Here is a 14,136-nt window from a genome sequence, read left to right as displayed (position 1 = left end):
GGTGAGCAGCTGCTGATCCCAGGGGTTCTTGGTGCTGATCTTGGTGGCAGATGGCTCAGATCTCTAACCACAAACTTCTGGCAGTAAGGGAAAAAGCATGCTTCCCCCTCGAATCTCTGAGGATCTCATCCCCCTTTTCACGCTGGGCAGTTCCTGTTCTTCGAGGCAGTCACGGAGAGAAGGGCTTTGTTTGGAGCTACTCACCAGCAGAAGCAGTGGCACCTGGTTCCCAGTTCCCAGTTCCTGGTTCCTGGTCATTTGGTCTCTGGCTCAAGTTCAGAGTTGGGATGGAGCCTTTAAAGCAGCCTTGCAGGGCACTGAGGCTCGGGGCTGTGGGCACTTGGGAATCAGATGGGTCTTGCTGGATTCCGTGGGTTGGGTGGCCTTGGGGCAGTGTTATTAAACCTTCAAGGAGGCCCTCCTGGCACCATGGCAGTGGGGAACTGGCCTGGGTGCAGTGCAGGAACAGGATTCCCTGGGCAATAATTCTCAGCTTAGTGGGTGTAGCTGGGTCTGGGGTTTAGCCTCTGGGGAACAAGCTGGCTGGGAGGGCTGATGGGTGACTAGCCCTGGTGTCACAGTGAGCTCTAAGGCAGCAGACAAGGTCACATGTCGTGGCCATAGGCGGCTGGTTCCATCTGAGCGAGGCCTTGGGAACAGAGCAGATGAAGTGGTGGGAGGGCCAGGGGCGTGGAGGGGCCGAGGGCTGGGCTGTGGCCTGGTGGGTCTGGTGGGCAGGGCCCTAGCCACACTGGAAGGCATGTTTGAGAGTTGGGCCTCTGCTTTATTGCAGTAGAGCCAGCTCCTGGGGTCTTAGATGGGAGAGTCTGGACTCCTGGGGGTCAACTTCTAATTCCGAGTTGGGGGCTTCTCCCAGCTGTTTGAGAGAGGCAGTTTGCTGCCCCCGCATAAAAATTTGAGCCTCTGGCCTTAGACCATGTTCCCTTTGTGTATATGACCACATCCTACTGGGCGGTTAAGACCAAGGATTCTTCCCCTTCCTCTCTATCCCATTCCATTTAAATCTTTTTCCCCCGAGGTCACAGAATTGCTAGAATACTGTGGAGATTGCAACTATTAACTTTCTATTTCTGAAATGGGGTTGCTTAGTGAGTCAGAATCCACATTTACTGACAAGATGAAAACCTGGATTCAGGTTTTCACTTCCTTTGGGTAGGACTTGATCTCCTGGGCATACTGCCCCATCCTGAGACCACCCTTCCCCCACAGCCCATTTCCTTTAAATTGTGTTTGCATGAAAGATATTGAACCCAAAGCAAACCTTCCATTATCTACCACTTTCCTGGATGTGTATGGGCTATTATAGACAGTGATTCTCAAAATTGACTGCACGCTGGAATCACCTGGGTTAAAAACCAAACTGGTGCCTGGGTCTCCCCCTTAGAGATTCTCATTTGATTGGTCTGGATGCTTCCTGGGCATTGGAATTTTCAACGCTTCCCAAGTGATTCTAATGTGCAACCGAGTGAGAACCACTGATACAGAAATTAAAAATCACCCTTCCCAAAAGGAAGAAGTAAAACCGTCTCTATTCACAGATAAGAAATCCCAATGAATATACTAAACAAACAAACAAACAAAAAACTAACAACAATAAAGGAGTTCAGCATGGCTGCAGGATACAACCTCTTCTCCCTCCAGCTGTAAGTGGCTTGGTGTGTATCCTTGCCAGTTTTTCCATGAGATTATGTGGACACATAGAAAAACTTGAGTTCATATATGCATATTAGCCTACGACTTTTATTTTCTCTATCATGACAGTTTTTCCCTGTCAGTACATGAGATTAACTTCATTCTTTGACAGCAGTATATTAGTGAGGATTCTCCAGAGCAACAGAACTGACAGATTATACACACACACATGTGCACACATAGACACCCAAATGTAAATATTATGATATTTATTATAGGAATTGACTTATGCAACCATGGGATTGACAAGTCTGAATTTCAAAGGACAGGCCACAAGTTGAGAACTCCAGTGAAGGTTTTGATGAATTCCCCAGGAAAAGCTGGCTGGCTAAAGTAGAGATAGAAATTCTACTAACTGCTGAAATCATTAGTTCCCCCTTTAAGGCCTTCAGTTAATTGGATGAGACTTCTCTCATTGCTGAAGGCAATATCCTTTGTTGATTGTAGATGTAATCAGCCACAGATGCAATCAACTAATGATTTTAATCCATGAAAAGTCTCTGTGGTAACAATTAGGCCAATGTTTGCTTGACCAAACTGCTGGACACCATAATCTAGCTAAGTTGACCCGTGAACTTAACTATCACAGTTTGCCCCTTTGCAACTCAGCACCCATACACATCTCATCTCCTTAAACTATACTTCATCTCTAAATAAAAACAATAATAGTCACACTTTTACCTAACATAATTCAACTATACTGCATACAACTGAAAACTAATTCCCCAGAAGAGAATGCAAATCCTTGGGTAACATTCACTCTTAAACTTGATATCCCGTAACTTAAATAATATGACATAAAATTAAAACAGCATGATAAGGGGATCAGATAGGGAAGAAAACAAAGATATTTGCTATGTACGTATACACACACACATTCATAACAAAACAAGGAAGAAATGCTCATAACCATTACAGTTCTTCATTCTGTACCTGTTCACGTGGTCATAGCTTGTCTTTATAACTACCTCCACTGTTCATTCTCTTCTTTACCCCCAGCAAGCACCTCACCTGGCTGTGGTTCTGCCCATGGTTCTTTGCCTGGTGGGGTGACCCAAACCTTCATTCCTGAAGTTTCTGGGCCATTTGTAGTCCTGCCGGGATTAGGTTGTTGCAGTTTTCTGTTGACTTTAATCACAGGGCCAAGTAGTACTAAGAGACACCCTTAGGGGATCTGGTGTATTCCACACACTTCTTTAGCTCCATTGTGTGGTTTCAGTCCTATTTCCCCTTGATAGTCAGGAACAATCAAACCAGCCATTACAGTAATTCCCTTCTTTGTCTGTGGACTCAGAGGCTTGAGGTGGCGGCCTTAACTTCCAGTTCAGTGGGATCATTGCTGTGTCTTCTGGTGGAAGCCCGCCTCCTTGTGGAACCAAGACCTGTAGGCCAGCAGAGATTAAGGTCACAGGGACACACGGGTATGTCCGTGGACATGGATTCCACAGTGTAGTTAGTAGCAGTTTCCCTTTATGTTTAATCCCAGTTTTGTCTCGGATGGTGTCCTGGTGGGCTTTCATTGTTTTGTTTTGTTTTTTGACCAGCTTTATGGAAATGTAATTCACTTAACATACAACTTGCCCATTTAAAGTATACAATTAAATGTTTTTAGTATATTCACAGATATGTGTAACCATCGCCACGCTCAATTTTAGGACATTTTCTTTGTCTCACTATTTACTGTAGCTATCTGCCCCCATTCCCCTCTATCCACCCCCCATCCCCCATCCCTAAGCAACCGCTAATCTACTTTCTGTCTCTCTAGCTTTCCCTCTTCTGGACTTTCCTATGAATGGAATTATATAGTAAGTGTTTTTTTGTGACTGGCTTCTTTCATTTAGGATAATGCTTTAAAGGTTCATCGTGTCGTATTATGCATCAGTGTTTCATTCCTTTTTACAGTTGAATACTATTCCGTTGTGTATATGTACCACATTTTATTTATCCATTTGTCTGATGGGCATCTGAGTTGTTTTCTACCTTTTTACTCTTCTGAACAATGCTGTTATAAACATTCATGAACAAGTTTCTCTTGTTTAAGCAGTGAGAGAGGTTTGCTGTTTGGGAGCAGGGAGGGGGAGAGCAAACAGTCTGTTTTCATGTTTTCACCATGTTTTCATTTTTCTTGGGTATGTACCTAGGAGTGGAATTGCAGGGACATGAGGTAACTTTTATGTTTGATCATCTGAGGAATTTCTACTGTTCTGCAAAGCAGCTGTCCCATTTTACATTCCCACCAGCAGCAGTGTATGAGGGTTCTAATTTCTCTACATTCTCACCAACACTTTTTTAATTCTAGTCCTAGTGGATGTGAAGTGGTATCTCATTGTGGCTTTGGTATTTATTTCCCTGATGGCTAATGATGATGGGCATCTTTTCATGTGTTTATTGACCATTTGTATATTTTCTTTGGAGAAATGTCTATTCAACTGTTTTGTCCATTTTTAAATTATCTTTTTTTTATTATTGAGTTGTAAGTGTTGTGTATTATAGAGACAAGTCTTTTAACAGATGTAGGACTTGCAGGTATTTTCTCCTATTCTCGGGGTTGTCTTTTCACTTTCTTGGTGGTGTCCTTTGCACAGAAGATTTTAATTTTGATGATGTCCAGTTTATTTTTTCTTTTGTTGTTCTTGCTTTTGGTGTCGTATTTAAGATCCTTTGCCAAATCCAAGGTCACAAAGATTTATCCCTATGCTTTTTTCTAAGACTTTTATCAAGTTTTTGCTCCTACATTTAAGTCTTTGATCCATTTTGAGTTAAGTTTTGTATATGAGGCCTCAGTGGGCATTCTTAAACAGATCTCTGCCTGTTCAGAATTACTTTTTTGTAGGAAAGATTCCAGTTGTGGGATTTCTGGATCAAGGGGCATGTCTGTCAGATTCTAAGAACTAGTGCTAAAGTTCTTCCAGCAGGTAGTATGAACTTGCCCTTTCCTTGGCCCGTGCAGTGCATCTTCCCCATGCAGATCCACTGATTAGTGGGTCGGAGAGTGTGGGGTGGAACCTGGGTTCACATCCCTTAGCTGGATGACCCTGGCTTATTTTAACCTTTTCTGGGACAGTTTCCCACTTTTAGGATGGGAATACGTTTCAGATCAGCTGTTTGAGGACTAAATGATACAAGGGAAAGTGTCTAGGAAAGTTGTCACATATTTGAATCTGAAGCCATGTGGTCGCATCATCCAGGCTTTCAGCTCGGAGGTGTTAATACAAAGTCTTCTGAGCTCTGGCCCCTGCTTAGCTCTCCTTTGTACTTTCCAATCCCTTTGCTTCATCTTCATATGTTAGCAAGGTTCATCTTTAAAAACAAAGGGACTTTCCGGAGATTACCACCCCCCTCCCCCTCCCATATCATTTTGTGGACAGAATTTATCTCCTAGCACTCTCCTTCACAAACTGTATATGTGTATGAATCTTGTCGGGGTCTTGTTGAAATGAGGCTTCTGATCCAGTAGGTCTGGAGTGGAGACTGAGATACACTGCATTTCTTGGGAGGTTTGCTTCCCAAGGGATGCTCCATGCTTCTGGTCCAAGCCAAGTCCTGGAGAGCTAGTTCTCAACTGTGACTAAACTGTTAACCAGATAGAACCACCTGGACAGCTGTTAAAAGAACGGATGCTCTGGTTTCTCCAGAGACCACTAATATAAGTAAATTGAACTGAGTAAGAGTTGTTAAAACATTTGCATTTGTTACCTCTGCAATAAAAACACAAAATCAAATCAAGATGTAACTCCCCATGTCAGTTGGAGGATTTTAGGTTTTAGGAAGACATTATTTTTGCAGATGGATTAGAATTTGCTGGCATGGGAGACAGTGAAGACAAGTGGTCTAAAATAAGTCTCCAGTAAGATCTAACACTGTTTTACAGAGCACTTAATAGATATTATCTCAACTAATCCTCATACCAATCATCTTTTAAGAGAGGTGCCCCCATCTTACAGATGAAGAAAAATTTTTTATCTCCTATGTATGTCTACTGCCTTCTAGGCCCTTGTCAGTTTTCCTTGCTTGGATCTAACCAATTTAGGTCTCCAGGTTCCCTTTGCTTGATGTACTGTACATCCTGCTCCTAGAATCACCTTCTGGAAATGTCGTTTGAGGGGTGTGTCTTGCAGACTTGTGCTGGTTCTCTGTTGCCTCCATGATAAAGTCTGGACTCCGCTGTGTGTCCCCAGGACCCTGACTGGCCCCACAGGACTACTTGAATTCTCCAAGGGTGACCTGTCCTTAATGACCCTCACCCTGGAACATCTTCCTATCCTTTTGCAATTTTGCTCATCCTCCCTTCTGGCTGTCTATTGCTGCATAACAAAATATTGTTTCATTAACTTATGTTTTTGTGAGTATATGTGAGGGCCTTGTGTTCCCTGGGTGTTTAAAAATATTCCAGTGCCACCTGCATATATTAAAAAGATCTGGGACTTTGGAGAACTAACACACACGAAACATAACTAGTCCCTTGAGGGAATGAACGTAGGGAAAATTTGGCATCATGAAGCCATGAAGAAAGGGATTTGGGTTCAAGGGAATGGCTCAGTTTGTTTCATAGGAGTGGGTGTGAATTAGGGAGCACAAAGGTGCCCATCCACCTACGGGGGATCACCTAGGGTATGTGAGTTTAAGCAGTGAGAGAGGTTTGCTCTTTGGGAGCAGGGAGGGGGAGAGCAAACAGTCTGGCTACAGACCCCTCCACTCTTCTGCGTGAAATGGCATCAGCATCCTCTCGCTTGGCTCTCACAGCACTCCTTCTCTCCCTCTCCTGCTCTCCCAGGTGTGATTCTCCCAAGCCTCCAGGATGGCAATCCACTTCCGCTCACTGGTTCCCCTGGCCCTGCCTGGGATGCTGGCACTCATTGGCTGGTGGTGGTTTCACTCTCGTAAAAAAGAGCACGTCAGCAGCCATAGCAAGCAGGCGGAGGCCAGTGCCGTGGGCCTGAGGACAGACCCTGCCACCGCAGCCCCGCTCCCCGTGGAAGATGCCTGTCCTGGAGCAGGGCCCACGACCCCCACTGTCATGCAGCCGCCAGAAAAGGAACCACCCACCATGCGTAAGCCTTGCACGGAGCCCCCAGACTTGCTGTGGGCACATCCAGCCCCCCGGCGATCAGAGTCCTCGGGCAGCCTTCCCGGTACCATGGACACAAGATTTCGACCTGGAACTCGCAAAGACGATGGTGCTAAGCTGGAGATAGCCCTAACGTGTGATGAAGCAAAGTCTATTCCTCTAGAGTGTCCCCTTCCATCGCCGAAAGGTGTACCATTCCCCCATGAAGCAGTTGAGGCGTGTAAGCGAGAGTCTGTGTACAGCAGGATGCCAGGGCGAGGCCAGCCAGCCCTGTCTGCAGCCCCCACAGAGAAGCGAGGCCCTGGGGAGAAGGCGTGGGAGACAGGTGGGACAGAAGGGACTGGCGATGCGGTGTTGGGAGAAAATGTGCTTGAGGAAGGTGTGATGTCTCAGCATGGCTCTGGACTGGAGAACAGCAAAGTGCCCAGCCTGGCACCCTTGAGAGGAGGGGAAGAGAACGGGAAAACTAGCCTGGCTCAGGTGGTGGGGACAGTGCAGAAGGAAGAGTGCATAGTCAGGAAGTCGTTAAGTAGCTTCATCGAGTCGGCTCACACCGAGCGGGATGAGGATGATGAGAAGTCGGGACTCCAGGTCAGAGGTGGCACTCACCAGGACAGAGACCTTGTAGAAGAACAGTGCAAAGACGAGATCTTGGTTGGAAATGAGAAGATTGAGCAGGTTGCCATCCAGATCATCTCCAAAGTGATCTTGGAAGCAACTGAAGAAGTGCTGGCCATCACAGCGGACAAGATTGCGGGTCAGAAGCATCAGACCTCAACCAGTCAGCTCCAAGGGCAAAAGGAGGAGAGCTGTGCTCCAGACAGCCAGACAGCTGTCCCACAGCAGGATGCCACAGAACCCACTCCGGCCACAGCAGTGGCAGCCACGGACGTGTTGTCTGCTGCGCCCCCTTCCTCAGACCCGCCAGCAGAGGACCTGTCACCACCAAAGACCCACGTGAGCTGCCTGAACAGCCCCCTGTCCAGCCCCACTGAGGACAGTACGCCAAAGAACTCCGTACACCCCGTCTCCCTGGCTGCCTGCCCACCACTTTTGGCCCCTCTTGGAGAGTCGCTGGATGAGGCAGGCACCCTGGTGGAAGATGCTGGCGGCCTCCCCTGCATGTCGGACAGCAGCCAGGGCGTCCCTTCAGTGGTCTCTTCGGGGCCATGCTCAGATTCTGCCAGCACCTCAGGGCTCGATGACTCTTGCACAGAGACCAACTCAAGCCCCAGGGACAAGGCCAGCACCCTGCCACTGCCAAAAAGTACTTTGCCCTTCAGCAATGGGGTGCTGTCAGACTTGGGGGCGGAGGATGGATGGACCATGGATGCAGAAGCAGATCATTCGGGAGGTAGGAGGGCCTTGGGTGTTTGTCACTTAGACGATGGGCGGGTGCTCCATTATTCCTTGAGGAAAGGCTGCTGGTGCCTTGTCCTCTTCCTACTTCTGCAACAGTCACGATGCTCTTCAACTCTATTCCCTCTGGCCTAAGGAGTTGGGGTGCAGCATAGAGGATGCCCTGAAGACCCAAAGCCACGGGAGCTGTAACTTGGTACACCAGCCGATGACCCTCCCCAGCCCTTCTGACAGAACCACTTACAGTGGGGTTCACCGATTAGCCTAAGCGTGCCTCTCTCTTCTCTTTTACACACTAACCTCTTAATGGTTTTTCATGGAGAGGCCTCCTTAGCTTTGTTTCCCTGGTGTGCCAAGCAAGTGTGGGTATGAGTTGTTTTTAATGGTTTATTTCCTTTTAATCATGTGCTGTTCCCATGTCTTCACCTGCTTTCCTTCTCCAGAAGCTCTTACGGGGTAAGTGCCCAGAGAATGGCCACAGCTTTGAATGCTTGTAGGAGGCGCAAGCTTTCCTGAGTGGTTGCTGTCACGCATTCCTCCGCAGAGCGCCTCAGCCATTTTCTTTCTGTGCAGCTGCAGTTCCACCCCCGGGAAAGAGGGGCACTTTGGTAACGAAGTGTCCACTGGGTTTTTCGAGTGCTGACCCCAGCGTAGACAGTTCAGACCGCTAATTTACAGGTCAGCAGCTCCTGACCCTGCTTTTGCAGTTACCCCGGGGTGTTTTCATTTCTCATGGAAAGATGCCGCAAGTTAACTGCGTAGTGTCGGGCTTGTTTATCCTGGAGCCTTTCCCTACCATTTCCGCTCCAGGGAATCTTTCTTGGGAATTCGACTTTCAGCAGCATCTGGTGTTACCATACACTCTCTATCATTGCATCTAAGATGCGATTAAGACACTTCTATTTTATGTCCTGCTAAAAGAAAAAAATGCTGCCAGTCATGACTGTAGATGCATCATAACTTCAGAGATGTTAAAATGTGTTAAAATAATAATAATAATAATAATGTGCATCTTAAAATGGATGACATATCTATATTTTTAAGAACAAAGGGGGTTTCCCTTTGCCTACTGCCCTCTCAGTGTAATTAACAAGTCCCTCTGGCTTGTCCTGCCAACTCCAGACCGATTGTAGTAGCTTCTCAAGTTTGTGATGGCTTCTGGGTTTAGGTTTAGTGGAAGAGAATGCTGTAGCTGAGCCATGGTGATGGGGGGTAGAGGTTTAGGGATGGCAAATAGAAAACTGGTAATAGTGTCCATTGAACGCTAGCAACCAGGTAGGGCTCTACGTGCGTTCTCACATGCTCCCCACTTTGTGCACGAGAAAGTAGAGGCTTTGGAGAATTCCAGGGATTGCCCAGCTGAGGGAGCTGGAAGGCAGCCTTTGAATGCTGCCTGTTGGAGTCCTGGCTTTGGTTCTTAGCCACTCCTGGGTGCCTTCAGGTGTGCCAGGTGTTGGCCAGACTTGTTCTGTAGGGAGGGTACCAGGATGAGCAGAGCCCCCGCCAGCCTGCGTCCGTGTCTAGTGGGGCGGGCCGGCAGGCTTCTCTTTGAAGGGGTGGATTTCCCAGTGGGAAGCCCATTCCAAGCCCCTGGAGTTGAGGAGGGAGGTGGACTTGGAAGGCAACTCTTCCTTATATATAGCTGGGAGCAGAATCATTTTCGACCCTAGTCCTCTGCATCCAGACAGGGCATTGGATGGCAAAGGAATGTGCCCAGGATTTGGGGAAAGCATGTAGAAAATAACCTAATTAGTGGAATCTCAGGAGGGATCTATTTTTGGCTGAGTCATTCATATTTAAGCCAGAGCCACTTCTGCTAAGCTGGGCTGGACTCCTGTGTGCTCTGATGCCCTCTGGCACGGTGTGGAGCAAGCGTGGAGCAGCCTGAGTCCATGCCAGCAAGCCTCCGTGGCTGGCCTTTTAGGTAGGAGGAAATGAGCTTTAGCTCTGTCTCCAACCCAGGGGCTTTAAGACCAACTGTGAATCCAGAAAAGCAGAATTGCAAAAGCTAGGCCCAAGCAGAGGGGAAGGAGACCCTCCTTCCTTTGTCTTCTTCTGGCAGAGAAACAGACAGGGCCCTGACTGGGGATAAGAATCTGGGTGCTCAGACAAGTCAGCCAGGACTCTGTCTGGCTCTGCTTGGCTGAAGGCTCCCACCTCTGAGTCCAGCTTGAGGCCATGGGGAGTGGAGGCCCTTGGTGGGAGGTGGGGTGGCTGGGAGAGTGGCGGCACAGCTGTAACCAGTGCACCCCGTGGAGGCCCGCATCAGCACCTGGCTCCCGGGGCCACACAGACCTGGTAGTCTGTCCCCTCCCCCAGCTATGGGCTCCCCCTGCCTGGGCTGGAGTCCCTTTCTTCCCAGTTCACCACTTGTCTCTGCTCCAGCAGCTGTGGCTGGGCGCAGCTGCCAATTAAGCAAGTAGGACTGTAAGTGACAGGCTAAAATTAGGTGTATCTACACCCCCAGTCCTCCTTTCCTGGGAGTTGTTCTGAGCCTTCTAGACTGTGAGTTGACAGTCACCTGCCAAACTTGAGGAGGGGGCGTGGGGCCGCAGCCTCCCCGGAATGTGGGTTTGGGAAGTTCTGCATCACTGGCGGCTCTGAGCCCATGTCTGTGTGTGCGCGTGCCTCTTCCTCCCCTGCAGGGTCGGACAGGAACAGCATGGACTCTGTGGATAGCTGTTGTGGCCCTAGGAAGCCGGAAGGCTTCCAGAGCGTCCAGGCAGGCTCCGATCCTAAGAAGGTAGACCTCATCATCTGGGAGATCGAGGTGCCAAAGGTAAGGGCAGTGGCATCCCTGCTGGCTGCCGCTGCGGCTCCTGGGCAGGCGCAGGGTTCGGGCGAGGGGGCCGGGGCACGGACCGGAAACCAGAAGAAGCCCCGGAGTGAGCCAAACGTCAGAGGGAAAGGGAATGCTGCACTTTGTCAAGGTTCAGGGAGCTTCCCACAAAACGGAATTCCACCAGCTGCCTTCAGGAGTCTGTTCTTGTCCTCCTCCAACTCAGCAGGCCTGCTCACCTCCCCCGTGGGTTTCTCTTGTGTGAGCTGGGGCTTGGATCTTACCTGTTTGGAGATGGCTAGCAAACAGAGACTGCAAGCCTGCAGGTCTCCAGGAGTTATTATCCTGTGCTCGGCTCATAGCAGCTCAAGCTCTCTAGCATGTAAAGTGTATTTTTTAATTGAGAAGAGCATAAATACATATTTTAGAGATCTTGAAAAGTATAGAAATGCATGAAGCAAATAAAAGTCAGCTCTAAACCAACCCCTGAGAGTGACTGTTGAGACTTTTATTTCCTTCTCATCTTGCACCCTGTGGTTTTTAAACAAAACTGAAATTATGTTGCTTTAATTAATGCTTTTAAATATTTAACAATTTAATTTTCCTGCGTTATTCTTTGAAAATGTAATTTTAACTGCATTATTCATTGTGTGACTGTCAACTTACTTCACCAATCCCCAATTCCAGGGTGTCTGAGTGGTTTCCAGCTTCTTGCTGTTATAAGTTACCAATCTATTAGCTTGATCTTCATGTTTATCTCTGGGGCTCAGAAGGAATTGGCAGGCGGTACTCTCCTGGGGTGCTTAGCTCCCCGGCGAGGTGGGGATTTGGCTGGGTCTGAACTTTGGGTCGGGCAGGCTGTTGGGATCCCAGGTTGCTGGCTGTTTCCTCCCTCAGTGACCCCGTTAGCAACTCTGTCCTCTTCCCCTTCAGCGGGTATGAGGGGCACAGCAGGGCAGGCTCTGGATGAACAGGAACCAGGTCCCTAGGAGCTCAGCTGGAGTGGGGGTCATTTAGGTTTGTTTCGGAGTTTGTCTTACATCATGGCTAAGTTTGGCTTCCTCTCTCAGCCTTGAACTCTTGGTGCATTGGGCATTTCTTTGTGCCTTGCTCTGGATTTGCTGAAGGCTCCAGCCTGCTGTGAATTGGCAGCAGGAGCCCAAGGGTCTTTAGAAATTTATTTTCAACTAAGGCTTCTTTATCTCTGAACTTGAACAGACTTGAGGGGGAGGAAGAAGGGGCAAGAGGGGCGGTAAACTGCCCTTGCACTGGGATCAGCTGAGTTCAGATGTTTAGTAGCTGAGTGACCTTGGGTGAGTTACCTAGCCTCTCTGGGCTTATTCCCCATCTGCAAATGGTGATAAACGTAACCTGTTTCGTAAGTACTATCAGGAAACTTAAGTGCTTAGCCCCTGGCATGTAAGTGCTAAAATAGAATAATATGTTTAAACTTGTCCTTGTTTAAAACAAGGTATATCCTTGAGAGTGTGGGAAAGCAGCTTCCTGTTAACCCTCTTGTTTCTTTCTCTTTCTGGAAGCATTTAGTTGGCCGGCTAATTGGCAAGCAGGGGCGGTACGTGAGCTTTCTGAAGCAAACATCTGGTGCCAAGATCTACATTTCAACCCTACCTTACACACAGAACATCCAGATCTGCCACATAGAAGGTCAGTGGCAATTGTTTAGTTTTCTTACCTGAAATGTAAATAAATTGAAGCATGTGAGCCCAACTGCTCCCCTTTTGGAAACTAAGCTTCTGCGTAGAAAACCCTGCTCCTCGACCCTGGGGAAGAGAGAGTGTGGAGTATCTTCAGCCCTCTTCCCTGGTTCAGTTGCTTGCAGGAGACTTGTCCCCTTCCCCCACAGATCTGCTGGCCAGGAGAGGTGCTCAGACCGTGGGTCTCGGGGTCTGGGGATCCAGGATGACAGTGCTTGCAGGCCCCCTTGGGCACCTCCACAGAGCACAGATGCCCTGTGTGTGATCTGCCTTGGTCAGTGAGGGCCAAGCCTTTCCTCATCTGCTAGCCTCCTATTCTGTTCAAACCATTGATCACCCCCAGCAGAGGTATTGAAAGCTGATGGGTTTCAAGCTTCTTTAGATGTCTTTCTTCCCAAGGCAGCATCTTAGCATCTCAGTGATGCCCTTGCACCCTGGCAAACATTCTCTGGGGTGGGGTGTGTGCGTGAGCTGGTTTTGCTGTGACGTTTCTTTTACCCACAGTGATTTTGTGTCCTTTCCCCCTTTTAGGCTCTCAGCATCATGTGGACAAAGCACTGAACCTGATTGGGAAGAAGTTCAAGGAACTGAACCTCACTAATATCTATGCTCCCCCACTGCCTTCCCTGGCACTGCCTTCTCTACCAATGACTTCCTGGGTGAGCATGCTCCTAGTGTGGTTCCTTCCCCATACAAGTCCCCAAAAAGAAAGTCCTAAGACCACGGGCCAAGAAGGCCAGGACACGTGAACGGTCAGTTCTGCTACTAGCCTGGGCTCTCTGGGGATGGGAAGGGGGGTGAAGTGCTGGGCAGGAAGCCAGAGGCTGCTTGATCCTGTCTGGAAGGACCACTTTCCCCTGGCTCTGCTGCCTGGGCACCTTCTACATTTTCTGGGCATTTGCCTTCTTGAGAGGATTATAGTCCAACCAGGAGACTAGATGTGTCCAGCCTGGTTTGGGGTTCCTTAAAGCTGTGCTGTGTCCAGGGTGACACCCAGCATCATGGGCTCGGATGGGGCTTGAGATGGGTCAGTTCCATTCCTTTCTACTCAAGCCAGGCTTAGTAGTGGCCCTGGTGAAGGATTCTCTTCCCCCTTCCTTTTCCAGAAGATACCTAGATTATAAAGAAGAGCAAATCCCCCCCACCAGGCCCAGGAAGCCAGTGGCTGTGGGGCACCTTGGGGCCTTCTGCCTTGTCCCACACCAGCCTATTCCTGCATCGTGCTGTGGGTCCTCCCTCAGTGGCAGTGGGATTTTAATATTCCGTGGGCCAAAGGCAACTGCTTTTCACATCAACAAGCTGAATGTGCATCTCTAGGAAAGCTGCTGCCCTGGGTTTTGTTTGGCAGGGGAGGCATTTTAGTTTTCTGTCTCTTCCCCAAAGACCTTTGTGCCATGGGAGAAGGGATAGGGTGTCCCCTTTCTTTCCTGTGCATATTTGCGACTGGGCTGAATCCTACTGCACACTTCACTCCTGAAATCATATAGAACTTTTTTCCAGGA

At 48.5% G+C, this 14,136-nt stretch overlaps 1 protein-coding gene across 2 annotated transcripts in view; it reads left to right on the top strand.

Moving 5' to 3' along the window:
* The window catches only part of AKAP1 (A-kinase anchoring protein 1), a 33,403-nt gene that overhangs the window by 12,260 nt on the left and 7,007 nt on the right, over positions 1-14,136 (top strand). For both annotated transcript variants that reach the window (XM_037810391.1, XM_037810392.1), the window contains 4 exons: positions 6,488-8,135; positions 10,786-10,919; positions 12,458-12,584; positions 13,166-13,293. In XM_037810391.1, the coding sequence (XP_037666319.1) occupies positions 6,512-8,135; positions 10,786-10,919; positions 12,458-12,584; positions 13,166-13,293 (2,013 nt within the window). In that variant the 5' untranslated portion in view covers positions 6,488-6,511. The remainder of the gene's footprint in view (positions 1-6,487; positions 8,136-10,785; positions 10,920-12,457; positions 12,585-13,165; positions 13,294-14,136) is intronic.

The sequence above is a fragment of the Choloepus didactylus genome, chromosome 18, assembly GCF_015220235.1.
Source record: "Choloepus didactylus isolate mChoDid1 chromosome 18, mChoDid1.pri, whole genome shotgun sequence".
NCBI classification, from domain to species: domain Eukaryota; kingdom Metazoa; phylum Chordata; class Mammalia; order Pilosa; family Megalonychidae; genus Choloepus; species Choloepus didactylus.
Note: the sequence above shows the minus strand (reverse complement) of the source record. Positions and strands in the feature narration are given on the sequence as shown.